At 40.5% G+C, this 25561-nt stretch overlaps 1 protein-coding gene across 2 annotated transcripts in view; it reads left to right on the forward strand.

Annotated features, from left to right (window-relative positions):
- MINDY2 (MINDY lysine 48 deubiquitinase 2) overlaps positions 1–25561 on the forward strand; it is an 82193-nt gene that overhangs the window by 21783 nt on the left and 34849 nt on the right. For both annotated transcript variants that reach the window (XM_008016452.3, XM_008016453.3), the window contains exons 3-4: positions 10101–10165; positions 18037–18195. In XM_008016452.3, coding sequence (XP_008014643.1) covers positions 10101–10165; positions 18037–18195 — 224 coding nt within the window. The remainder of the gene's footprint in view (positions 1–10100; positions 10166–18036; positions 18196–25561) is intronic.

Consider the following 25561-nt stretch of genomic DNA (forward strand, 5'->3'; position numbering starts at 1 on the left):
TCCTAATGAAGAAATGTTTCAAGGAAGAGTGAGAGATGAGCTGAATCAAATGCTGCTAATAGCTCAAGCAGGAGGAAGACTAAAAATTGACTGTTTATTTAGCCATAAGGAGGTCATTGGTAACCTTGATGAGAGTGTGGGATGAAAACCTGACTGGAAACAAGAAAACTGGAAACCCTCACACCTAGCCAGTAGAAATGTAGAATGATACAGCCACTTTGAAAAGCAGTTTGGCAATTCTTTAAAAAGTTAAAGAGAATTACCGTATGACCATGAAATATCATTCCTAGGTATTTACCCAAGAGAAGTGAAAACATATGTCCATACAACTTCTAAAAAAATGTTCGGGCTAGGTGCTGTGGCTTACGCCTGTAATCCCAGCATTTTGGGAGGCCAAGGCGGGTGGATCACAATGTCAAGAGTTTGAGCCCAGCCTGGCCAACGTGGTAAAACTCCGTCTCTACTAAGAACATAAAAATTAGCCAACCGTGGTGGCACGTGCCTATAATTCCAGCTACTCAGGAGGCCGAGGCAGAAGAATCGCTTGAACCTGGGAGGTGGAAGTTGCAGTGATCTGAGATCATGCCATTGCACTCCAGCGTGGGCAGCAGAGCAAGTCTCTGTCTCAGGGGAAAAAAAAAAAATATGTTCAAAGCAGCATTATTCATAGTAGTCAAAAAATGGAAACAACCGAAATGTCTATCAACTGATGAGCAGATAAACAAATGTAAATTTGTACAATGGAGTATTATTCAGCCATAAAAAGGTATGAAGTATGAATACATGCTATAACATGGATGAACCCTAAAACATTTAAGTGAAAGAGGCAAAGTCACAAAAGAGTGTATGATTCCATTTATATGAAACATCCATTAGCCAGGCTGGTGGTGCATGCCTGTGGTCCCAGCTACTTGGGAGGCTGAGGTGGGATGATCACTTGAACCCAGGAGTTTGAGACTGCAATGAGCTATAACCATACCACTGCTTTCCAGCCTGGGTGAGAGAGCAAGAACCTTATCTCTAAAAAATGAAAATTAAAAAAAACTGGAATAGGCAAATTTATAGAGACAGAAAGTAGGTTAGTAGTTGCTTAGGGTTGGGGAAGAGATCGGGTGAAATGGGGATTGACTGCTAATGGGTACAGGGTTTCTTTTAGGGAGGACCAAAATGGGACTGGCACGGTGGCTCACACCTGTAATCCCAGCACTTTGGGTAGTTGAGGTAGGTGGTTTACTTGAGCTCAGGAGTTCAAGACCAGCCTGGGCAACGTGGTGAAACCCCGTCTCTACTAAAAATACAAAGAATTAGCCAGGTGTGGTGGCGCATGCCTGTAGTCCCAGTTACTTGCGAGACTGAGGCAGAAGAATCGCTTGAACCCAGCAGTCAGAGGTTGCAGTGAGGAGAGATAACACCATTGCACTCCAGCCTGGGTGACAGTGAGACTCTGTCTCAATCAGTCAATCAATCAATAATAAAATTAGATCATGATGATAGTTTCATAATCCTATGAATATACTACAAAAAATAATTGAATTGTACATTTTAAGTGGCGGTTGTATGGGATGTGGATTATACCTCAAAGCCATTTTATAAAAGAGAAAACTAGAGAAAAGGAGCTGCAGAAAGTACTTTATACAAATAGAAAATCTAGCCTTAGATAGTTCATCCATGGTAATAGGAGGAAAGACAGAACGTATTACAAATAGGTGCAGGTCAGTGGGTGGATGTGGTTGTAGCTAGTCTCCTGAGTGCTTCTATTTTCTCAATGAAATAGGAAACAAAGTCATCAATTGGGAGTGAGGATGAGGAAGGAGTTGTTAAAAGTAAGAGGGAAGGTGTAAAATAATTGCCTAGAGAAATGGGAGAGTGAATGGATTAGAGAGCTGTGGTAGGATTTGGGGGTGTTACCTTTGAGGTTAGTGAAACCAGCCAGGATGGTGTTATGTTTTCTCAGTCATGTTCAGCTGCACGAGTCCAGGTCTGAATGATGGGAGGCCAGGATTTAACCAGAGCTGAATTTTTGCCTGATGAGTGTGTTGACGAAAGAATCTAGGGTATGTTGCTCTACATGTTGCCAGTGGTGGGGCCAGGGTTGTGCGGTGGGGGATGAGGGGAGTAGTCTAAGGTATGAAGGTGTGTATAGAGAGTGATTATAATCATGGGCCATAGAATTTAAGCTGCGTAAAGAGGAAATGATGTAAGTGTGTTGAAGGAAAATGTAATGAGATTAATGGATTGTGAGTCTCGATTCCTGATACAGCTGAGGAATTCTTGGTAATAATGAAACGTATTACCATGGGAAATGAGTTTCTGAGATAAAGTAGAATAAAAGGTTGTTTTTCGGGGTGTGTGTGTGTGTGTGTGTGTTTTAAGCATAACATATTTTCGTTGGAGAAGAGGTCAAGGAACAGAGAGGCAGGGTGTTGGAAGAGACATCCCCATGCTTATTGAAATTACCAAAAATTACGGGATTTGTGTTGGAGAAAGGAGCTAAGAATAAAAGGTATTGGCCTGGAGGTCAGTAGATAACTGCAACAAGGTAGGTAGATAATGGGTAGAATTATCTGAGTTTTAAAACTGAGGAATTTAGGGAGGAAGAGGGGAGAGAATAACCTCAAAGGTAACACCCCAAAATCATACCACAGCTCTCTAATCCATTCACTCTCCCATTTCTCTAGGCAATTATTTTATACCTTCCCTCTTACTTTCAACAACAAGTGGGTACCTGTTCCACTTTGAGGCTCACTGGTAAAAGAAGTATGAGAGAGAACAGAACTATCACTTAAGAGAACTGCATTGTTATCAAGACAGAGCCAGATACTCAGATAGTAAGGTAAAGGGAACATTCAGAGAAGTTGAATATCTAGGGAATTTGCTAATGGCAGACTATGAGTTCCAGAGAACACTGAAATTTGAGATAAGAATTTAGAAGTCATCAGTATAAAAATGGTATTTAAATCTGTGGAAGTTGATAAGATAATAGAGAAAAGAAGAGGGTCCAGGATTCTCCCCTGAAGTTTCCCAGCATGTAGAGATTAGGTGGAGCAATGTTTCAACTTTCTTTTCATTATTGCCATTCTGAGGAGCCTTTATAGACACTTTTGTCCTAATGGCTCACTTCAGGACATTTTAATAATGTAAATATATTGTATGTGCTTTTTGGTTTTTGTTTTGTTTTTCTTGAGATGGAGTCTCGCTCTGTTGCCCGGGCTGGAGTGCAGTGGCCGGATCTCAGCTCATTGCAAGCTCCACCTCCCGGTTCATGCCATTCTCCTGCCTCAGCCTCCCGAGTAGCTGGGACTACAGGCATCTGCCAACAGGCCCAGCTAATTTTTTGTATTTTTAGTAGAGACGGGGTTTCACCGTGTTAGCCAGGATGGTCTCGATCTCCTGACCTCGTGATCCGCCCGCCTCGGCCTCCCAAAGTGCTGGCATTACAGGCTTGAGCCATTTTGTGTGGGTCTATTGTATGGGTTTTTTTTGTACTGTGGCCCTTTGAAGGCTATAAGCCATTATACTATGTAAGATTTTTTTTTTTTTTTTTTTTTTTTTGCCACCCACCCTCCTGCACCAAGAACCAGTTTTTGCTCCTTTAGGTGCAACATCACCTCTGCTAAAATGAATGAAGTAGAGGACAGAGAAATAGTGAAGAAGTAGCTGGTAGTAAGATAGGAGAAAAGCCAGGAGAGAGTGGTATAATGAAGCCCAGAGAAGGTGAAGATTGTTAGAAGAAAGGAGAAAAGGTATTGAATACTGGAGAATACTCCCGTTATGACTTGGCAGTGTGAAGGTTATTGTGACCTTCATCAAACCGTGTCACTGCAGTGATGAGATGGAAATGGAGTGGTGAGTTGAAGAGTGTCTGGGAGGAAGGAAGTGGAGCCTCAAGGGCAGAAAACTTTTGAGAAGTTTGGGTACAAATGGGTATGGGAAGTGGGTAAGGAGTAGAAAAGGCTTAAAGGAGAACATGTGACTTGTATTGGTCTTTGAAGGATAGTTAGAATCTATGCTGTTGTAAAGAATAAGAAAGGTTGTTTGAGGGCTAGGTGGAAACTATCTTAAGCTCAAGCTAGAGGTGGAAATATGTAAGGCATATTGAAGGAACAGTGTATGAGTCTAATTTGACTATACTTGGTAAATCTGCATGTTGTATAGTTAAAGAAATAGAGATAAGTAGATTGTGGCAAGAGAGTCTTGTGAGCCAGGCAGGAAGTTTGAATTTACTGTAATAGGATGCTTAATCTATTTTAGTTTCCTAAATGGGATAATAAAAAGTTAAATGTAGTTTTATTTTGTTTTGTTTTTTGAAACTGGTTCTCTGTTGCCCAAGCTGGAGTGCAGTGGCATGATCTTGCTCACTGCAACCTCTGCCTCCCAGGTTCAAGCAATTCTCCTGCCTCAGCCTCGCAAGTAGCTGGGATTACGGGTGCTCGCCAGCATGCCTGGCTAATTTTTGTATTTTTAGTAGAGACAGGGTTTCCTGGTGTTGGCTGGGCTGGACTTGAATTCCTGGCTTCAAGTGATCCACCTGCCTTGGCCTCCCCAAGTGCTAGGATTATAGGCATTAGCCACCGCACCTGGCCATTTATATATAACTATATATAATTTAAGTAATGAGTTACATGTATTTCCGACCCTGTTTCCTATCCAGCTCTTCCATATCCATCCACTCTCCACCCTCCTTTCCTTGTTCTCAGATGGAATTGTGTAAGGCAGATTGAGTCAAATTGGACTCATTTACTATTCTTTGTTAGGTCATTACCGTATATCACCTAAACCTGCACTGAAGAATATAGTAGCCGGTAGGTACATGTGGCTATCGAGTACTTGAAATGTGGCCAGTGTGAATTGAGATGTTCTGTAAATGTAAAATATACACCAGATTTCAAAGACTTGGTTAAAAAAGAATATCAGTAATTTTAAAATATTGATTGTTGAAATTTTCATATACTAGGTTAAATAAAATATATTATTACGATTAATTTTGGCCAGGTGTGATGGTTCATGCCTTTTTTTTTTTTTTTTTTTTTTTTTTTGAGACGGAGTCTCGCTCTGTCACCCAGGCTGGAGTGCAGTGGCCGGATCTCAGCTCACTGCAAGCTCCGCCTCCCGGGTTCACGCCATTCTCCTGCCTCAGCCTCCCGAGTAGCTGGGACTACAGGCACCCGCCACCTCGCCCGGCTAGTTTTTTGTATTTTTTAGTAGAGACGGGGTTTCACCATGTTAACCAGGATGGTCTCGATCTCCTGACCTCGTGATCCGCCCGTCTCGGCCTCCCAAAGTGCTGGGATTACAGGCTTGAGCCACCGCGCCCGGCCGGTTCATGCCTTTTATCCCAGCACTTCAGGAGACTGAGGCAGGCAGATCACTTGAGCTCAGGAGTTCAAGACCAGCCTGGGCAACATGGCCAAACCCTGTCTTTATAAAGAATTTAAAAATTAGCCATGTGTAATAAAGCTCACCTGTAGTCCCTGCCACTCAGGAGGTTGAGGCAGGAGGATCACTTGAGCCTGGAAGTTCAAGGCTGCCATGAGCCATGTTTGTGCCACTATACTCCAGCCTGGGTGACAAAGTGAGACCCTATCTCAAAAAAAAAAAAACAAAAAACCCCCTAATTTTACCTATTTATTTTGACTTTTATTAATGTGGCTACTAGAAAATTTAAAATTACATTTGAGCTCAAATTTGTGGCTTGCATTATATTTCGACTGGACAGTGTTAAACTGTGCTGCCACTCCATAGCTCTTATCTTCATTCTGGCTCTACTTTCTGTGCTATCACAAGTTAATGCCGTTTACCTAACCTCTTCCCTGCTCATTATCACTAGCACTCTACTTGACTTTGTCTGCGTACCGTCTGAGACAAAATGAGCTCTTTTGCCATGAGTTCTGCAAATGAAGAAATACAGTTGTGGTGGCAGAGAACCGATGAGCAGAGCCATAAGTGCAGAAGTACTAATAGTACAAAGGATGAGATTGGTGGAAAAATAAAGCCATCACAAAATTGTAATGCCTCTGTTTTACAGATGAGGAAACCGGTGTTTAGAGGGGTTAATGTGCTGTCTCCCTCTGGGCACTTTCTATGATTTAAAGAATGCTGAAAGCTCATGTACTCAAAAATATATCCCTCTTACCCCTCTATCATCGCAAAGTGTTTTTGGTGTTTGAAATTTCCTCTACTTGTGTTTTTCTTTCTTTTCTTTTCTCTTCTTTTCCTTTTTTCCTGAGACTGAGTCTTGCTCTTTTGCCCAGGCCGGAGTACAATGGTGCGATCTTGGCTCACTGCAACCTCCGCCTCCCAGGCTCAAGCAGTTCTCCTGCCTCAGCCACCTAAGCAGCTGGGATTACAGGCGCCCGCCACCACAGCCAGCTAATTTTTGTATTTTTTTTTTTTTTAGTAGAGATGAGGTTTCACCATGTTGGCCAGGCTGGTCTTGAACTGCTGACCTTGTAATCCACCCACCTTGCCCTCTCAAAGTGCTGGGACTACAGGCATAAGTCACACACCCAGCCCTTTTCTTGCCTTTTTTAATCCAGCAAAATTTTTTTCTTTTTTTTGAGACGGAATTTCACTCTTGTCACCCAGGCTACAGTGCAATGGCCCAATCTTGGCTCACTGCAACCTCCGCCTCCCGGGTTCAAGTGATTATCTCACCTCAGCCTCCCAAGTAGCTGGGATTACAAGCGCCTACCACCACACCCAGCTAATTTTTGTATTTTTAGTAGAGATGGGGTTTCATCATCTTGGCCAGGCTGGTTTCAAACTCCTGGCCTCAGGTGATCCGCCCGCCTTGGCCTCCCAAAGTGCTGGGATTATAGGCGTGAGCCACCGCGCCCAGCAATCCAGTAAATATTTACTGAGTATGTACTGTGAGCTAGTTATTTGGAGGTGTCAACATGTAGTTAATGTGGCTGCATAAGTGTACTCTAACCACGAAAATGTCAGCATGGTATTTTTCTTGGAAAGAGTAATAAAAGAAATAGTTAACACATCTTGGTGTGTTAAATTTATCTAACTCTTAGCTAGCAAAGCCCTGAGGAAGCAGAACATAGGATAGATAACTTTAATAAGGAAAAAGAAAAATTAGTGGGGAAATACCTAGTGTAGCTAAAGAGGTTTGGGAATCACTGGTGAGAGGACTTAGCTATTAGTGACAGTGCAAAAGTAATATTTTAATGGGATATAGGGGAGAAGTGAAAAAGAACGGTGTAGGCAAATAAATTCTGAAGGCTCTGCCTCACCAAAAGTAAACTTTACTCAGGGTCAATCGTGCCAGAACAAATTGTTTAATTTTCTAAGCTATTTAGATGTTCTCCTGTTGAGATTACTCCATTTCTCTGGAGAAAAAAGATGTTTTTTAGTTAAAAAGCAAACACTAGTAGAGGGATTGTAAGAGAAACTAATCATTGCTTTCCTAGTGCCTAGCTGAAGTACCCCAAGGAAATGGGAATTTTGATTGGCAAAGATTAGAAGAGAAGAGTGGTGAATTTCAATCTGGAAATTTCTGTTACTAGAATATGAGAGCAGAGCCAGACATGGACATGGCTTTTTGGAGGGCTTTGGCATAGTGAAAGAAACACTATACCCAGAAAGTGTTAGGAAGCGTAATAAAGTAAGGTAGGGGAAGAGATGGAGGGAGAAGGCAGGAAATGAGCAGGAATATGAAACTCAACATAAACTGGAATGTATATTGTGACTTCAGCCATCTGATATTGGTAGTATGATGATGAGACTGGCATAGTATAAAGTAAGGAAAATAATAGAGATGGTGGCATTGTCTGACTTTAAAAAAATTATTTTATCTTTTGAATATAAATACGCTATAAAGACAGGTCAATGTTGAAGCATTTTAATTTCTCCCAGAGTTGCCTGTATTTCCTTTTTTCCAAATGTTCACCTGGTATAAGCTAGTAAACTTATGCCAAACCGTCTCTTCCATTTTTTTGGCCTAAAGTAGCTGTCAAATTTTGGTTTCTTGTTTTCTGTTTATCTAGAATATCCCATTAGTAGCAAGGTTATATTAATTCTTTCCTTGAAATTTTTTCTGTTTCTGTATACTGATACTTCACAACCTGATTTACCTGCAAACTGTATCATTCTTTGTTCTCTAAATTAGCCTACATATCAGTGTGCTTTTCCTAAAGCATCAATTTCATCCTTCACTTCTCTACTTAATATAGTATAAAGATCCGTGTGATCTTTTACAGCCAGCCAAACTTATCAGCATATTATTTAGGATTTTCTAAAATCTGTTCAAGTTTACTCATTCAACCATGTTTGCCACTACTTTACAATATAAATCTTTTGTATTAAATCTTCTTATAAGTTGTCCATGTGACATGATCTTTCTTATATGTGTTTTCTCCATTCATTCTTCCCCTCAAAAGATACTTTTTCTCCCATTGCCTTTCCAAGTTTTGCTCATTTTTCTGCATCCAGTTTAACTTTATTTATTTATTTATTTATTTAAACAATTAGCCAGGTGTGGTGGTGCATGCCTGTAGTCCCTGCTACTCAGGAAGCTGAGGTGGGAGGATTTCCTGAGCCTAGGGAGGTTAAGGTTGCAGCAAGTCATGATCACGCCACTGCACTCCAGCCTGGGCAACAGAGTAAGACTCTGTCTCAAAAAAAAAAAAAAGTCTTCTAAAATGTGCAGTCTCAGTTACGTCACTAAGTCTAGATCTCACAAAAAATCAGTTAACTAGTTGTCTGGAAGGGTAGAGACAGATTAACCAGTTGACAAGATTTTAAAAAAATAAAATTTGTTTTTGTTTTTGAGACAGAGTCTGGCTCCATCACCCAGGCTGGAGTACAATGGCGCGATCTTGGCTCACTGCAACCGCCACTTCCTGGGTTCAAGCAATTCTCCTGCCTCAGCCTCCTGAGTAGTTGGGACTACAGGTGCACAACACCACGCCTGGCTAATTTTTGTATTTTTAGTAGAAACAGGGTTTCACCATATTGGCCAGGCTGGTCTTGAACTCCTAACCTCAAGTGATCCACCCTCCTTGGCCTCCCAAAGCACTGGGATTATAGGCATGAGCCACCATGCCCAGCCCAGTTTAGCTTTTACAGTTCAATAAGAAAAGATAGGCCAGGCACAGTGGCTCATGCCTGTGATCCCAACACTTTGGGATGCTGCAACATGGCAAAACCCCATCTCTTAAAAACAAAAAAGATAATTATATAGGTAGATAATTCAAAGGAAAAAAGTGTGTACATACAGTTAATACATAATTTGGAAGATAATACATAAATTTAAAAGTATTAAAATTGTGATCCATATTTTTAGAAGGTTCTACATATATTAAAAAGTTGCCACGTATACCAAAAGGTTATACATATATTTAAAAGGTGATACCAAATAAAAACTCATATATAAAAATACCATCTTTTTAAATGCAAAAAAAAAAAAAAATTTTTTTTTGGGACACAGTCTCACTCAGTTTCCCAGGCTGGAGCACAGTGGCGCGATCTCAGCTCACTGCAACCTCCGCCTCCCAGGTTCAAGCGATTCTCCTGCCTCAGCCTCCCAAGTAGCTGGGATTACAGGTGCCCGCCACCACGCCTGGCTAATTTTTCTATTTTTAGTAGAGTTGGGGTTTCACCATGTTGGCCAGGCTGAACTCCTGACCTCAGGTGATCCACCCACCTCAGCCTCCCAAACTGCTGGGATTACAGGCATGAGCCACCCAAACCGGCCAGAGGCTAAATTTTTTTTTTTTTACTTCTCAGGGTTGCAACATTTAGAAGACTGATAATACCCATTGTTGGTGAGGTAATCAGAAATAGTTATATTGTTGACAGCAATGAAATTTGGTACAACCTTTGGGACCTTTATACATAGTAACGTGGAATGCTGCTGAAATATATTATAAAATGGAAGTAAAAAGTTCAAAAGCACTGTAGTATATACATTGAAAAAATATTTGAGGTGATAGGAAAAGTTAACATTGATTCTCTCTGGGTAGGATTGGTGAGTCAACTTTATATGTTAGCTATAACTACAGTGTTTTAACATTTATAATTAAGATCTATTACTTTTGTAATCAGAAAAAAAAAGTTTTTAAAAGGCAATTTTACAATTCTTTTTTTTACAGGAGATTACATGCTTGATGCAAAGCCAAAAGAAATTTCAGAAATTCAACGTTTAAATTATGAACAGGTAATAAACACAATTTTTGTTAAAGTATATAAAGTATATAATTTTAAAGTTTAAATGTATACATTGGTCTCTATTAGTAGCTGGCAGCATTTTTCTATAAAGGATTAGATAGTAAACACTTTAGACTTTGCAGGCCACATGTGGTCAGTCTCTATTACATATTCTTTGTTTTCTTTTTTTTATACCTCTTTAAAAATATAAAATCCATTTTTAGCTCACAGCCAGATTTTTTCCTTTTTTTCTCTTTTTTTTTTTCCTTTTTCTTCTCATTTTTTTCCTCAGTATTTTTCCTTTTTTTTTCTCATTCCATGACGGATCAAACCTAGTGTTTTTCTTGAAAAACTGACTTCCAGGTGAATTTGTCATTGATGTATCTTTCCTAGTTTTATTTATATTTTGTAATTAAGTTATGTTCAGGAGAAAGTTGAACAAATGATGTATATGGAATGTCATTAGGACAAGTTTTGCTATTTGATAGTTTTAGTATCCACATTCCTTGGCATGCTCTTTAGAGATCCTGTTCTGCATTGTAGGAGGTATCACTAGGCTCAAAATTATTGGTGCTGGAAAAAAGCAAGCGGAGTTTTATTTTCATCAGTATTCTTCCTTTACTTGGCAAAGGCAAGAAGGAATTGGCTTCTTAGAGTGGAAGGAAGTATTAGCCGGGGAAGAAAGAGACATCGTTGGAACCTTCACATTTACTTTCAAAGCAACCTTTTTAACATACTTTCACCAGTATCAAATTTGCAAAAGAAAGCATAACTCATTTCAGTCTTGAAAAATTTCTTGAATTTCATGTTCAGATAATCTAGTCCTATAGAATTTGAAAAATCAACAAGTTGGCTGGGCGTGGTGTCTCACGCCTGTAATCCCAGCACTTTGGGAGGCCCAGGCGGGCAGTTCACAAGGTCAGAAGATGGAGACCATCCTTGCCAACATGGTGAAACCCCATCTCTACTAAAAATACAAAAAAAATTAGCTGGGCAGGGTGGTGCGCGCCTGTAGTCCCAGCTACTCGTGAGGCTGAGGCCGCAGAATCACTTGAACTCAGAAGGAGGAGGTTGCAGCGAGCTGGAATCCCGCCACTATACTCCAGCCTGGTGACAGAGCGAGACTCTGTCTCATTAAAAAAAAAAAAAAAAGAAGAAGAATCAACAACTTACGTTGCACCATATCATAAGATACGAAATCTAGGCCAGATGCTGTGGCTCTGTAATCCCAGCACTTTGGGAGGCCAAAGTGGGTGGGTCACTCTCAAGTGTTCGAGATCAGCTGTCCAACATGGCAAAACCCCATCTCTACTAAAAATACAAAAATTGGCTGGGCGTAACGGCGCGTACCTGTAGTCCCAGCTACTCAGGAGATTGAGGCATGAGAAATGCTTGAACCAGGAAGGCAGAGGTTGCAGTGAGCCGAGATTGCATCACTGCACTCCATCCTGGGCAGCAGAGGGAGATTCTGCCTCAAAAAATAATAATAAGAGGCCGGGGGCGGTGGCTCACGCCTATAATCCCAGCACTTTGGGAGGCCAAGGCAGGCGGATCTCAAGGTCAGGAGATCGAGACCATCCTGGCTAACATGGTGAAACCCCATCTCTACTAAAAAAAAATACAAAAAATTAGCCGGGCATGGTGGCGGGTGCCTGTAGTCCTAGGTACTCGGGAGGCTGAGGCAGGAGAATGGCGTGAACCCGGGAGGCAGAGCTTGCAGTGAGCCGAGATCATACCACTGCACTCCAGCCTGGGCAACAGAGCGAGACTCCTTTTCAAAAAAAAAAAAAAAAAAGAGAAGGAGAAGAAAGGAAATCTACAGCTAAAGCCAAATTTGTATTCTAAGTCATTTAAATTTTATCAGGGGAATTTGTACCTTAAAACAGTGATATTTAAACATTTTTAGCAATAGAAACCTCTTTTCAAATGAAATCTTATCCACCTTCCAGTATATAAAACCAGTACATGATAAGTATAAAGTGGTTCAATTTATATCATGTATGTATGAAATTTATATCATTTCTTACTGAAATCATGAAGCTATTTTGATTAAAAAGTTAAAATTAGGGACTGTGGATGATAGTTGCTGTCTGATATCAACCTCCAAATTCATCTTACTTTCGTTGCCTAATCCTGAGAAAATCTTGATTGAAATGAGAAAATCTTAATTTTCGTGTTTGCAGGCACCAGGCATGGTGGCTCATGCCTGTAATCCCAGCACTTTGGGAGGCCAAGGCAGGCGGATCGCTTGAGCCCAAGAGTGAGACCAGGGCAACATGGCAAAACCCTATCTCTACAAAAAATACAAAACACTGACTGGGCATTGTGGCACACACCCATAGTCCCAGCTACTTGGGAGGCTGTCAAAGGATCGCTTGAGCCCAGGAGGCAGAGGTTGCTGTGAGCCAAGATCACACCACTACATTCCAGCCTGGACAAATAGAGTGAGACCCTGTTACAAAAAAAAAAAAAAGGAAAGAAAAGAAAACTGTTTGCAGCCAGTCACAGTGGTTCGCAGCTGTAATTCCAGGTACTCAGGAGACTAAGGGAGGAGGATTACTTGAGCCTAAGAGTTCAAGACCAATCTGGGTGTGATATGGGAAGACTGCATATCAAAAAATTAAGAAAGAAAGAAAAATAAAAATGCTTGCAAATGTTATCAGCATTTGGTTTAAGTCCATCTTGCAGTCTTAGAGTACATTGCCATTACACTGATCAGGATTCTTAAAGAGAGATTGGAAGTATTGGCTCAAAGTTGAAACAAAGGATATCTAACAACTGCTTGCATTTCTCGTAAACGTATCAGGCAAAAAGTACCCTGCTTTTAAAATAAACACTGAAACCCTAAGGTGTTATAATTACATTACCGTTAGTTTTGAAAATAGTGTATGTCAAGCTTATATGGCTGGGCTCAGTCTGAGCTAATGTGTAATGTTCCACACGTGTGAGTAATAGTGTTCTTTTTTGTATAATTTTACTTGAGCAGACCTCTTCAAATCTAATTTTAGACAGACCAACACAGAGCTGCAATATTCCCAATTAAAACTCTTTACCAGAAGTTGTAATTTAAGCAAAGAGCCTATTTTTTCCAGTTTTGTCTAATAATATACTGACAGTACAAGAAAACATGATGTGTGTGTGTTCATAACAAATTTTTAATGAGTGCAAATATATTCTTAAAATATATTTTGTATTTAAATTTAGGCCGGGCGCAGTGGCTCATGCCTGTAATCCCAGCACTTTGGGAGGCTGAGGCGGGTGGATCACCTGAGGTCGGGAGTTCGAGACCAGCCTGACCAACATGGAGAAACCCCGTCTCTACTAAAAATACAAAATTAGCTGGGTCTGGTGGCACATGCCTATAATCCCAGCTACTAGGGAGGCTGAGGCAGGAGAATTGCTTGAACCTAGGAGGCGGAGGTTGCGGTGAGCCGAGATCGTGCCATTGCACTCCAACCTGGCAACAAGAGTGAAACTCTGCCTCAAAAAAATTAAAAAAATAAAAATAAATAAATAAATTTAAAATATTTGACCATGTTAAAAGTTCCTTTGAAAAGAGTTCTAAGAAACAGTTTAACCACTGCCTTAAAGTTTCCAGTAGTACTCCCTTCTTGTAAGGCAAGCAACCATAGCTCACATTTGTATTTTATAATATTAAGTATAATTTGGAATTAGGAACAAAGTGGTAAAATACTTACCCAAGAGTTTAAAACCCTTTTAAAATAAGTTTGTTTAATTTATCAGTTGTTGTTTTTTATTAAGACAGAGTCTCGGCCGGGCACGGTGGCACACGCCTGTAATCCCAGCACTTTGGGAGGCTGAGGCAGGGGGATCCCAAGGTCTGGAGATTGAGACCATCCTGGCTAACACAGTGAAACCTCATCTTTACTAAAAATACAAAAAGTTAGCTGGGCGTGGTGGCATGCGCCTGTGGTCCCAGCTACTTGAGAAGCTGAGACAGAAGAAACCCTTGAACCCAGGAGGTGGAGGTTGCAGTGAGCCAAGATCACACCACTGCACTCCAGCCTGGGCAACAGAGCGAGACTCCATCTCAAAAAAACAAAGACAGTCTCCCTCTGTTGTACAGGCTGGAGTGCAGTGGCACGATCTCAGCTCAGTACAACTTCTGCCTTTAAGGTTCAAGGGATTCTCATGCCTCAGCCTCCCAATTAGCTGGGATTACAGACATGTGCCACCACTCCTGACTAATTTTTTTGTTTTTAGTAGAGATGGCATTTCACCATGTTGGCCTGACTGGTCTCGAACTCCTGGCCTCAAGTGATCTGCCTGCCTGGGATTGCAGGAGTGAGCCACCGTGCCAGCCTTTTTTTTTTTTGAGGCGGGGTCTGTCACTCTGTCACATGGTCTGGATTGCTGTGGTGCTGTCATGGCTCACTGCAGCCTCAAACTCCTGGGCTCAAGTGATCTGCTCACCTCAGCCTCCCAAAGTGCTGGGATTACAGGCATGAGCCACTGTGACTGGCCTCTTTCATCAGTTTTAGTAATCTTTATGAAGATATCAAATGGTGTTAACTCAGTTGTTTTAATACTAAATAAGGGGGAATAATTGTAGCAAATATATGAAGGAATAAGCCTGAACCCAGAGCCATTAGAAATCATATTGCCCCTGAAGGAAGTTGGGTGGTTGACAACCAAGAATTTACAAAAATAGAGGAAAATCTGGTGATTGTAAAACTGTAATTCTTAGATTGCTATTGTTAGTATTTTTTCAGATTGATCATTGCTGTAGATTTAAGAAAAGTTCGAAAACACTTAGGGGAAAAAATGTAAACTGATTGTTTTTAAGGGTTCAATTTTTGGGAAGGTAGAGAAAATACATTGTTTGGGGGAAACATACACAGTAGGAAGAGATGAAACTGACAAAGGTAAAAGACTGCAGTATAACAATGTTATCCTATTATAAATGCATCATTCTTGAATTTAAAACATTTGAATGATTCCTGTTTAAAGTCTGTACAGTCTGTTAGAATGGAATTTTATGAATTATTTCATAAAACAGAACTTCGTTTTTGTAACCTAAATTTGTCTTTTTCAAATTTGAAAGAGAATCCCTAGTTTTAATATAAGAAGATTTCCTTCATTTTCACCCTTTTTATTATCAAACCCCTCTATAGACTGTAGTCTACTGTTCATATTCTGTGTCTTTAGTATCTTGTACAGTGTCTGATTAGCAGTAAGGATTCAGTAAAAGTGTTAAATTTTATGTATCGGTTTTTCTTTATTCTTTCAAGTGTACTTTCTATACATATGTCCATATTTAATGTGTTAACATGCTTAGAAAAGCATTTAAAAATAGTCTTTATTCCAAATGTATATGACTACATTTATTGAGAAAACTGATGTGGACAGAATGACTCCTTAATTTGACAAACAAGTCTTTGTGATCCAGCCTCTGCCTGTCTCTTAGACTTCATCTCCTACAATTTTTCACTTTTATTTTGTCCCAGCCACACTGGGCCCCATGCTATTCCACGGACACAGTAATAAACTTGTTTTTGCACTGGTGTCTGCTTTGTCTGGAATGCTCTTTGCCCAGAGCTTCCTAAGACTCAGTGCTCACTGTGGTCTCTATTCTAGTGTCATTTTGAAAGAGGCCTGTCTCCCTCACCTCCCTCTCCTTCTTTCCTCTCCCATTTACATTCCCCACTCCCCTCCCTCCCTCCTTTCCTCTCTCTCTCCCTCCCTCCCTCCCTTCCATCCTTCCTTCCTTTTCAGTGCATTCACTGTAAAATTGAGTATGGAAAGTACTGAGAATTTCTATACTGTTCCTCCTAACCCCACACACACAGCTTCCCCCACTATCAACATCCTGCACCAGAGTGGTTCATTTATTGATAAACCTGCAATGACACATTATTATCACCAAGAGTCTATAATTTACTCTTTCTTGGTTTTGTATATTCTATGGATTTTGAAAAATGTATAATGATGCGTATCAATCATTACAGTATCATACAGAATAGCCTCACTGTCCTAAAAATTCTCTGTACTCTGCCTGTTCACTCCTCCCTTCCCTTAATCCTTGGCAACCACCAATCTTTTTTACTGTCTCTATAGTCTTGCCTTTTCCAGAATGTCATTTGGAATTACACAGTATGTAGCCTTTTCACATTAGCTTGTTTTTTTACTAATATGCATTTAAGTTTTCTCTGTGTCTTTTCATGGCTTGATAGCTCATTTCTGTTTTATTTAATTGTGTTAGAAACCACACAATATAAAATATATCTTTTTTTTTTTTTTTTTTTTTTTAAGGCGGAGTCTTGCTCTGTCGCCCAGGCTGGAGGTGCAGTGGCGCAATCTCGGCTCACTGCAAGCTCCGCCTGCCAGGTTCACACCATTCTCCTGCCTCAGCCTCCTAAGTAGCTGGGACTACAGTTGCCTCCTACCATGCCCGGCTAATTTTTTGTATTTTTAGTAGAGATGGGGTTTCACCGTGTTAGCCAGGATGGTCTCGATCTCCTGACCTCGTGATCCACCCGCCTCAGCCTCTCAAAGTGCTGGGATTACAGGTGTGAGCCACCACACCCGGCCACTTTTTCATCTTTAAAACTGAAACTTGCCAGGCATGGTGGCTTATGTCTGTAATCCCAGTACTTTGAGAGGATGAGGTGGAGAATCACTTGAGCTAAGAAATTCAAGACCAGCCTGGGTAACATAGTAAGAGCCCATCTCTACAAAATATAAAAAACATTAGCTGGGCATGGTAGCATGTACCTGTAGCCCCAGCTACATGGGAGGCTGAGGCGGGAGGATCACTTGAGCCCAGGAGTTTGAGGCTGTGGTGAGCCATGATCACACCACTGCACTCTAGCCTGAGCAGCAAAGTGAAACCCTATATCCATCAAACAACTCCCCTTTCCCACTTGCTCCAATCCCCTGGAAACAACCATTCTACTTTCTGTTTTTATGGTTTTGATGACTCTAAATATCTCATATAAGTAGAATCATACAGTATTTTTACTTTTGTGACTGGCTTATTTCACTCAACAAGATGTCCTCAAGGTTCATCCAGGTTGTAGCATATGACAGGATTTCCTTCTTTTTTTAAGGCTGAATAATATTCCATTGTATGTATATACCTCATTTTCTGTATTCATTTGTCAGTTGTAACTAAGAATAGATAAAGAATTACGAATAATGTTGCAATGAGCATGGGTGTACAAGTATCTCTTCAAGATCCTACTTTCAATTATTTTAGATTCAACAGTAGGAGAGGCCTTCCTCTTTGACTTTAAAAACATTTGACTTTAGACTTTCTGGTCTAACATAGGTCCTTCATTTCTCCTACTTTCTACAACCTCTTCTTGCTCAGTTTTTCTTACTAATACTTGACATTGTTTTATATATATACATGTTTATCTCTCTCAATAGAATATTAGTTGCATAAGAGCATGAACTTTGTCTTGTTTTGTTTTGTTTTGTTTTTTTGAGACTAAGTCTCGCTCAGTTGCCCAGGCTGGAATGCGGTGGCGCAATCTCGGCTCACTGCAACCTCCACCTCCTGGGTTCAAGTGATCCTCCCACCTCAGCCTCCCAAGTAGCTGGGACTACAGGCACATGCCACCATGCCCAGCTAATTTTTGTATTTTTAGTGACAGGGTTTCACCCTGAGGGCCAGGCTGGTCTCAAACTCCTGGCCTCAAGTGATCCGCCCACCTCAGTGTCTGTTTTATTCATTGTTATATCTTTCAAACTTCAATTAGTGCCTGACACATAGTAGATACTCAATAATAAAAATATGTTGAATTGAATTTATTGGATAAAATGGAAAATTAAAAGTAAATGTGCTTGTACTTGAATATCTTTTTTGTTCGTGTTTTGATGTTTCTGAATTAGAACTTTCCCCTTTTCTATTTTCAGAATATGAGTGATGCCATGGCAATTCTGCACAAACTACAGACAGGCCTGGATGTAAATGTAAGATTCACCGGTGTTCGAGTGTTTGAATATACACCAGAATGCATAGTATTTGATCTTCTTGATATTCCTTTGTACCATGGGTGGTTAGTAGACCCTCAGGTAAGTCAAAGAATTTAAATTATATAAACACAAATGCAGGAAAAATGTATTAATTTGGAAAATTAATCTCAATTTATATTTTTTGTTACTTACTTTTTTTGCACTTTTGCCTGGAATTAGCCAAACTATGAGGTTAAGAGCGCAGTCCTCCAGACTACTAAGTCTGCCCAAGACCTCTGACCCCAACTGCAAGGAGCTAGGGCCCGACTACAAGGTTAGAGGGAAGAGCTCATAGAAGACCACCCTTACTTCTCACACCAATCACAAGTTCAGAGGTTTCCCAAAACTACCCTCAGGTTCAGTAATTCACCAGAGTGACTGACAGGACTCCCTGAAACCTATTATACTCACCATTACAGTTTATTACAGGGCAAAGGTACAGGTTAAAATTAGCCAAGGAAAGAGAGATATATGGCAGAATCTCGGAGGGTTCCAACTGTGAAGCTTCCCCTTGGATCCTCAGGACATCATACCCTCCTGGAATTGATGTATGACAATATGCATGGAGTGCTGCCAATCCTGGAAGTTCACCCAACCTTCAGTGTTCAGATTTTTTATTGAGATTTTATTATGTAGGTATGATTTAATTTATTGCCCATGTAATTGAACCCAGACTCCTACCCTTTCCTCCCTGGAAGCTGAGCTGACACCATGTGGTTCAAGGAATCCATCATTAGTATAAACTGCAGGTGTGGCCCAAGGAGCCCACGATAAATAACACAGTCAGTTCTATTGGTACGGAAATGCCAAGATTTAGAAGTTACTTCATAGGAGCCAGGACAAAGGTCAAACCTCTCTTTGGGCAAGACCGTATTCTTTATTGCACAGCTTTGAAAAGAGATTTTGTATTACCCAAACATTTATTTTAAAAAGGCACTCCCATCTATCCATTCTAGCAATCCAGATTTTGCCTCTTGTCAAGGGTATCAGGGTCCTGGCAGGAAGTAGAAGACACACTTAAGGATAACTGTCAGAAGTTTAATGAAGAGACTATTTACAAAGGTGTGGGCAAAGTTAAGGGGAACAAGCAAAGGTTGGTGAAGCATCTTAGACCTAGCAACAGCAGAAAACGATTGCCACTCCTAACTCTGAAGAGACAAGGAGAGGGAATACTTAGCAGAACACAGCAAGATTGATTAGTAAAGCACAGAGCTCCTGACCAGGAGATATGACCTGCAGGAGTGGAATACTATCACTAAGCTATGGCCCGGCAGGGAAAGAGCATAGGTAAAACATTCTCTGACTGCCACTTTCTGATTTCCTCCAGTAGCTCCCAGTGGCCAAATTCAGCTGATAACTAGAAAGTAAGAATTCCAGTTGCTGCAGTCCATAGAGGTTAGTCTCCCGAATAGAGAAGAAATGGAGAGTCAATTGGAAGGATGAAAGGAAAAAATAATTCTACTATCACATACTAAATTTTTATATAGGTTAGAGTGTTCTCTTTTCCACTGATCTGTCTATTCCTATACTGTTGTAACATTATTTTCACTTACTTACATTTTTTAACATAAGTAAGATTCAAATTTCAAAATAATATTGGTTAATTGTGAACTTTAAAAGAAAAAGACAAAGGACTCCTACCAGCCAATGCCTTTCAAATTTATTTTGTTTTATGGTATGAGGTGAGAATTTACCTTTTTTATAAATTAAACTTTTTATTTTGAAGTAATTGTAGATTCACATGCCAGTGTAAGAAATAATAAAGAACAGGCTGGGCGCAGTGGCTCACGCCCATAATCCCAGTACTTTGGGAGCCTGAGGCGGGTGGATCATGAGGTCAGGAGTTCGAGACCAGTCTGGCCGAGATGGTGAAACTCCGTGTCTACTAAAAAATACAAAAATTAGCCGGGTGTGGTGGCGGGCACCTGTAATCCTAGCTACTCAGGAGGCTGAGGCAGGAGAATCACTTGAACCCAGGAGGTGAAGTTTGCAGTGAGGCAAGATCGTGGCACTGCACTCTAGCCTGGGCAACAGAGCAAGACTCAGTCTCAAAAAAAAAAAAAAAAGAAATAATAAAGAACGATCCCTCATACCTTTTACCCAGTTTTCCCCAATGGGAAAATTTAGTAATTTTGCAAAATTTAGTAAAATATCAAAACTAGGAAATTGACATTAATAAAGTCAAAATACATGGCTGGACACAGTGGCTCTTGCCTATAATCCTAGAACTTTGGGAGGCCAAGGCAAGAGGATCACTTGAGCCCAGGAGTTCAAGACTAGCCTGGGTAACATGGCAAAACCTTATGTCTACAAAAATACAAAAATTAGCCAGGCATGATGGAACATGCCTGTAGTCCCAGCTATTCAGGAAGCTGAGGTGGGAGGATCACTTGTGCCTAGGAAGTTGAAGCTACAGTGAGCTGTGATCACACCACTGCGTTCCAGCCTGAGAGAAAGAACGAGACCCTGTCTCAAAATAAATAAATAAGTAAATAAATAAAGTCAAGATACGGAACATTTCTATTAACACAAGAATTCCTCCTGATGCCCTTTTATATCCACACCCACTTCTCTCACACCCTTACCGTCTTCTTAACCCCTGACAACCACTAATCTTTCTCCATTTCTATAATTTTGTTATTTCTAGAATATTATATAAGCAAAATAATACAGTGTGTAATCTTTTTGGATTGGCATTTCAGATTCATCATAAGTCTCCAAAGCATCATCCAGATTGTTGCATCTATCAATAGTTTGTTCCTTTTTATTACTGAGTAGTATTCTATGGTGTGGACATACTGTGGTTTTACTTGTTAAAGAGCATTTGGGCGTTTTCCAGTCCCTGGCCATCATGATAAAACTGCTGTAGGCCGGGCCTGGTGGCTTACGCGGTAATCCCAGCACTTTGGAAGGCTGAGGCGGGTGAATCACTTGAGGCCAGGAGTTCGAGACCAGCCTGGCCAACATGACGAAACCCTGTCTCTACTAAAAATACAAAAATTAGCTGGGTGTCGTTATGGCGGGTGCTTGTAATCCCAGCTACTCGGGAGGCTGAGGCAGAGAGAATTGCTTGAACCCAGGAGGCAGAGGTTGCAGTGAGCTGAGAATGCACCACTGCACTCCAGCTTGGGCGACAGACTGAGAATCTGTCTCAAAAAACAAAAATAAAAAAATAAAAATTTGACAATATTAAATGTTGGCAAAGATGTGCAGCATAGAGAAGTCTCATTCCTTATGGTGAGAATGGAAATTGACTATTTACTTTGGAAGCCAGTTTAGTTTATCCATTAAAGTTGATGCTAAGCGTTCCTTAAGACCCAGCAGTTTGGCGAGGCATACACTCCTGGTGAGTGGAACAGGATAAATGTCCTAGAATTTTTCACAGCAGTATTATTTGCCATAGTCCCAAACTGAAAACAACTTGAATAGCCATCAAAAGACAAATGAATAACCACATTATGGTATATTCTATGGAATACTATACTACAATGAAAACAAACATGTGCATACCACTATATACAACAACCTTAAACTATGTATTTGTTGATTTGGTTTATTACTACCCTAGAATATAAGCTTTATGGAAGCATAAACTATTTTGCTCACTGTTGTGTGTATAGATTCTCTAATGGCACCTTGTATGTTGTAGTATGTAATAGGCATCCAAATAAATTGGATGAATGGAGTTCTGGGGTGGGGGAAGACAAGATCTTACTCTGACACCCAGGCTAAAGTATAGTGGCATGATCATAACTCACTGCAAACTGGGACTACTGGGCTTAAGCAGTCCTGTCTCAGCCTCCTGAGTAGCTGGGTCTACAGGCACACACTCCTATGCCTGTCTAGATTTTTTATTTTTTTTGAAGACAAAGTCTTGCTATGTTGCCCAGGGTGGTCTCAAATTCCTGGGCTGAAGCAGTCCTCCCCCACTAGCCTCCTAAAGTTGGGATTATAGACGTGAGCCACCACACCTGGCCTTGAGTGAAATACTAATGTACAGATTCTGGATTCTGCCTATGAATATTTGAAATCTGTTTTATTGCTACCCTAGAGAAATATATTTGATTCTTATATATTGATCTTTTTTTTTTTTTTTTGAGATGGCATTTTGTTTTTGTTGCCCAGGCTAGAGTGCAGTGGCGTGATCTCGGCTTACTGCAACCTCTACCTCCCGGTTTCAAGTGATTCTCCTGTCTCAGCCTCCCAAGTAGCTGGGATTACTGGTGCCCACCACTGTGCCTGGCTAATTTTTTGTATTTTTAGTAGAGATGAGGTTTCATCTTGTTGACCAGGCTGGTCTAGAACTCCCGACCTCAGGTGATCTGCCCACCTCAGCTTCCCAAAGTGCTGGGATTATAGGCATGAGCCACCATGCCCAACCTATTGATCTTGTGTTTATTATTGTAGGTGGGTTTTGGGGGGTTTTGTTTTGTTTTAGAGACAGTGTCTTGCCCCATTGCCCAGGCTGATGTGTAGTAGCATGATCATAGCTCATTGCAGCCTTGAACTGTTGGACTCAAGCAATCCTCTCGCCTCAGCCTCTTAAATAGCTGGGACTACTGACATGCACCACCATGTCCAGCTAATTAAAAAAAATTTTTTTTGTTAGAGGCCTTGCATGGTGGCTAACGCCTGTAATCCCAACATTTTGAAAGACCAAGGTGGGAGAATTGCTTGAGCCCAGGAGTTTGAGGCCCACCCGGACAACATAATGAGACTGTCTCTACCAAAAATTTCAAAATTAACTGAGTGTGGTGGCATGTGCCTGTAGTCCCAGCTATGCAGGAGGCTGAGGTGGAAGGATTGCTTGAGCCTGGGAGGTTGAGGCTGCAGTGGGCTGTGATCACACCACTGCATTCCAGCAAGAGTGACACAGTGAGACTCAGATCACACCACTGCACTCCAGTGTGGGTGACACAGCGTGGGAGACAGAGTAAGAAAAAAATCTCAAAAAAATATTTTATTTTATTTTTAGAGACAGGAGTTTTGCTGTGTTGCCCAGACGGGTCTTGAACTGCTGGCCTTAAGATATCCTCCTGCCTCAGCTTGCTAAATTATTTGCATTACTGGTATGAGCCACCACAGCCAACTTATTGTGGCTGTATTTTTGTGGATTTCTTAGAATTGAAAATTCAGATTCTTTGAAAAGACTTACTGAAGTTGAGTCACTAATGAAAAGCACTATAAAGTAAAGGTTGTTGAAGAAAATAACATCTGAAGAGATCGTGCCCTCAAATTATTTCTTAAGGGTCTAACTTCTCATTTTACATAAATCAAAGCTGGAACTCATAGATGTTTTTTGTGCAATCTACATAGAATCTTATCCCAAGGATCCTCTCGCAAAGAAAAGGATTTGTTCGGCTGTGCATCAAAAGATTGACCGTTGAATACATTTTTGTGTTTTAAGTTAATGTGAAATGTTTAAGATATGGACCAGGCACAGTGGCTCACACCTGTAATCCCAGCACTTTGGGAGACTGAGACAGGCAGAGTACTTGAGGTCAGGAGTTCAAGACCATCCTGGCCAACATTGTGAAACCCCGACTCTACTAAAAAATACAAAAATTAGCTGGGTGTGGTGTCAGGCGCCTGTAGTCCCAGCTACTAGGGAGTCTGAGGCAGGAGAATTGCTTGAACCTGGGAGGCAGAGGTTGCAGTGAGCCAAGATTGCACCGCCACACTCCACCCTGGCGACAGAGCGAGACTCCATCTAAAAACAAACAAACAAAAAAATTAGTCAGGTGTGGTGGCGGGTGCCTGTAATCCCTGCTACTCGGGAGGCTGAGGCAGGAGAATCACTTGAACTTGGGAGGTGGAGGTTGCAATGAGCCAAGATCACACCACTGCACTCCAGCCTGGACAAGAGAGTGAGACTCCATCCCCCCCACCAAAAAAAATGTTTAAGATATCTATGCCTGTAGACATTTTCCACAATTTCCTGCTTTGACGTTTTGAATTAACTGATTATCGTCTCAACCAATCATCAGTTCCAGTTGTATGTGTTAAGAGTCTTTTAGTATTGTAGACTTTTTCATAAACAAGGAAAATAAATTATAGCCTAGAGTGGTGGTTCTCAAACTTGCTATGCATCGGAATCACTTGCACAGTGGAATGAAAACTTAGACAACTGAGAAGCAACTTGAGCCTGAAATTCTTTTACATCTTTTTAATAAGCTCCCCAAGTTTGAAAACCCCGCTGAGTATTGCGCAGATATATGTTGAGACCTGTGGTATTCAAAGAGTAAGTCTTCAAGGTGATCATTTGAATGTAGTAAGAAAACATTGGCCCTCTTATTTTTATTTATATAATTCTAAAATTTGTGTTTATTAGGTATATAACTTATTAATACAGCAATACACGTAAATAATTTATAAATATAAATATATTTTTATGTATGGAAAGGCAACTAAATAAGTTGTTCAGACAGTAGAAACCTCTTTTTTTTTTTTTTTTTTTTTTTTTTTTTTGAGACAGAGTCTCGCTCTGTCGCCCAGGCTAGAGTGCAGTGGCCGGATCTCAGCTCACTGCAAGCTCCGCCTCCCGGGTTTACGCCATTCTCCTGCCTCAGCCTCCCGAGTAGTTGGGACTACAGGCGCCCACCACCTGGCCCGGCTGGTTTTTTGTATTTTTTTTTTTTTAGTAGAGACGGGGTTTCACCGGGTTAGCCAGGATGATCTTGATCTCCTGACCTCATGATCCGCCCATCTTGGCCTCCCAAAGTGCCGGGATTACAGGCTTGAGCCACCACGCCCGGCCTCTTTTTCTTCTATAGTCAAAGCAAAGTGTAATGGAGAGAGAGTAGAGAAGCCCAGTTTTATTTTCCTATACCTTAAAAGTTTAAATTTACTCTTCTGCTGTACCTCTAAAAACAAAGATTAAATAAGAATCATGAAGCAGATACCATTCCTGATTAACATATATTAACTTTTCTTCAGGAAAATAACGTTAGTTATCTCTACTCACATCTCCACTATACTTCTCTAGGAAATAAGTAATAAAATGGAATAATTTTATTAATCCTATAAATTAACATATTTAAAGTTGCCTTGCTTTAAATGTGCAACATTTGTTTTTTAGTTTAAAAAAAAAAAAAACTGTTGCTTGGTAGTTTATGCTGGGTGAAAAAAAATGGATATTTTCTTATTTTTTCTCCTGAAATAGTTTATGTTTTATTTTGATCACTTAAATACATGTTTATGACCTTAAGAAATAAAGTTGCATGTAATAATCCTATTTAATCTTTTTTTGCATAATTAAAATAATACAACTGCAGTATTTTTCATAATGTGTCATACTGAGCTGTAAAGAAACTTGGAAACTGTTGGGTGTTGATTTTAGTGCTGATTTTGCTTTTCGTAAATAATAGTTTTATATTTAGTATTAGAATAAAATTATAAAGAGTGATATGGCTTTCTTTTGTTTTGT

The sequence above is a fragment of the Chlorocebus sabaeus genome, chromosome 26 (genome assembly GCF_047675955.1).
Source record: "Chlorocebus sabaeus isolate Y175 chromosome 26, mChlSab1.0.hap1, whole genome shotgun sequence".
Taxonomy (NCBI): domain Eukaryota; kingdom Metazoa; phylum Chordata; class Mammalia; order Primates; family Cercopithecidae; genus Chlorocebus; species Chlorocebus sabaeus.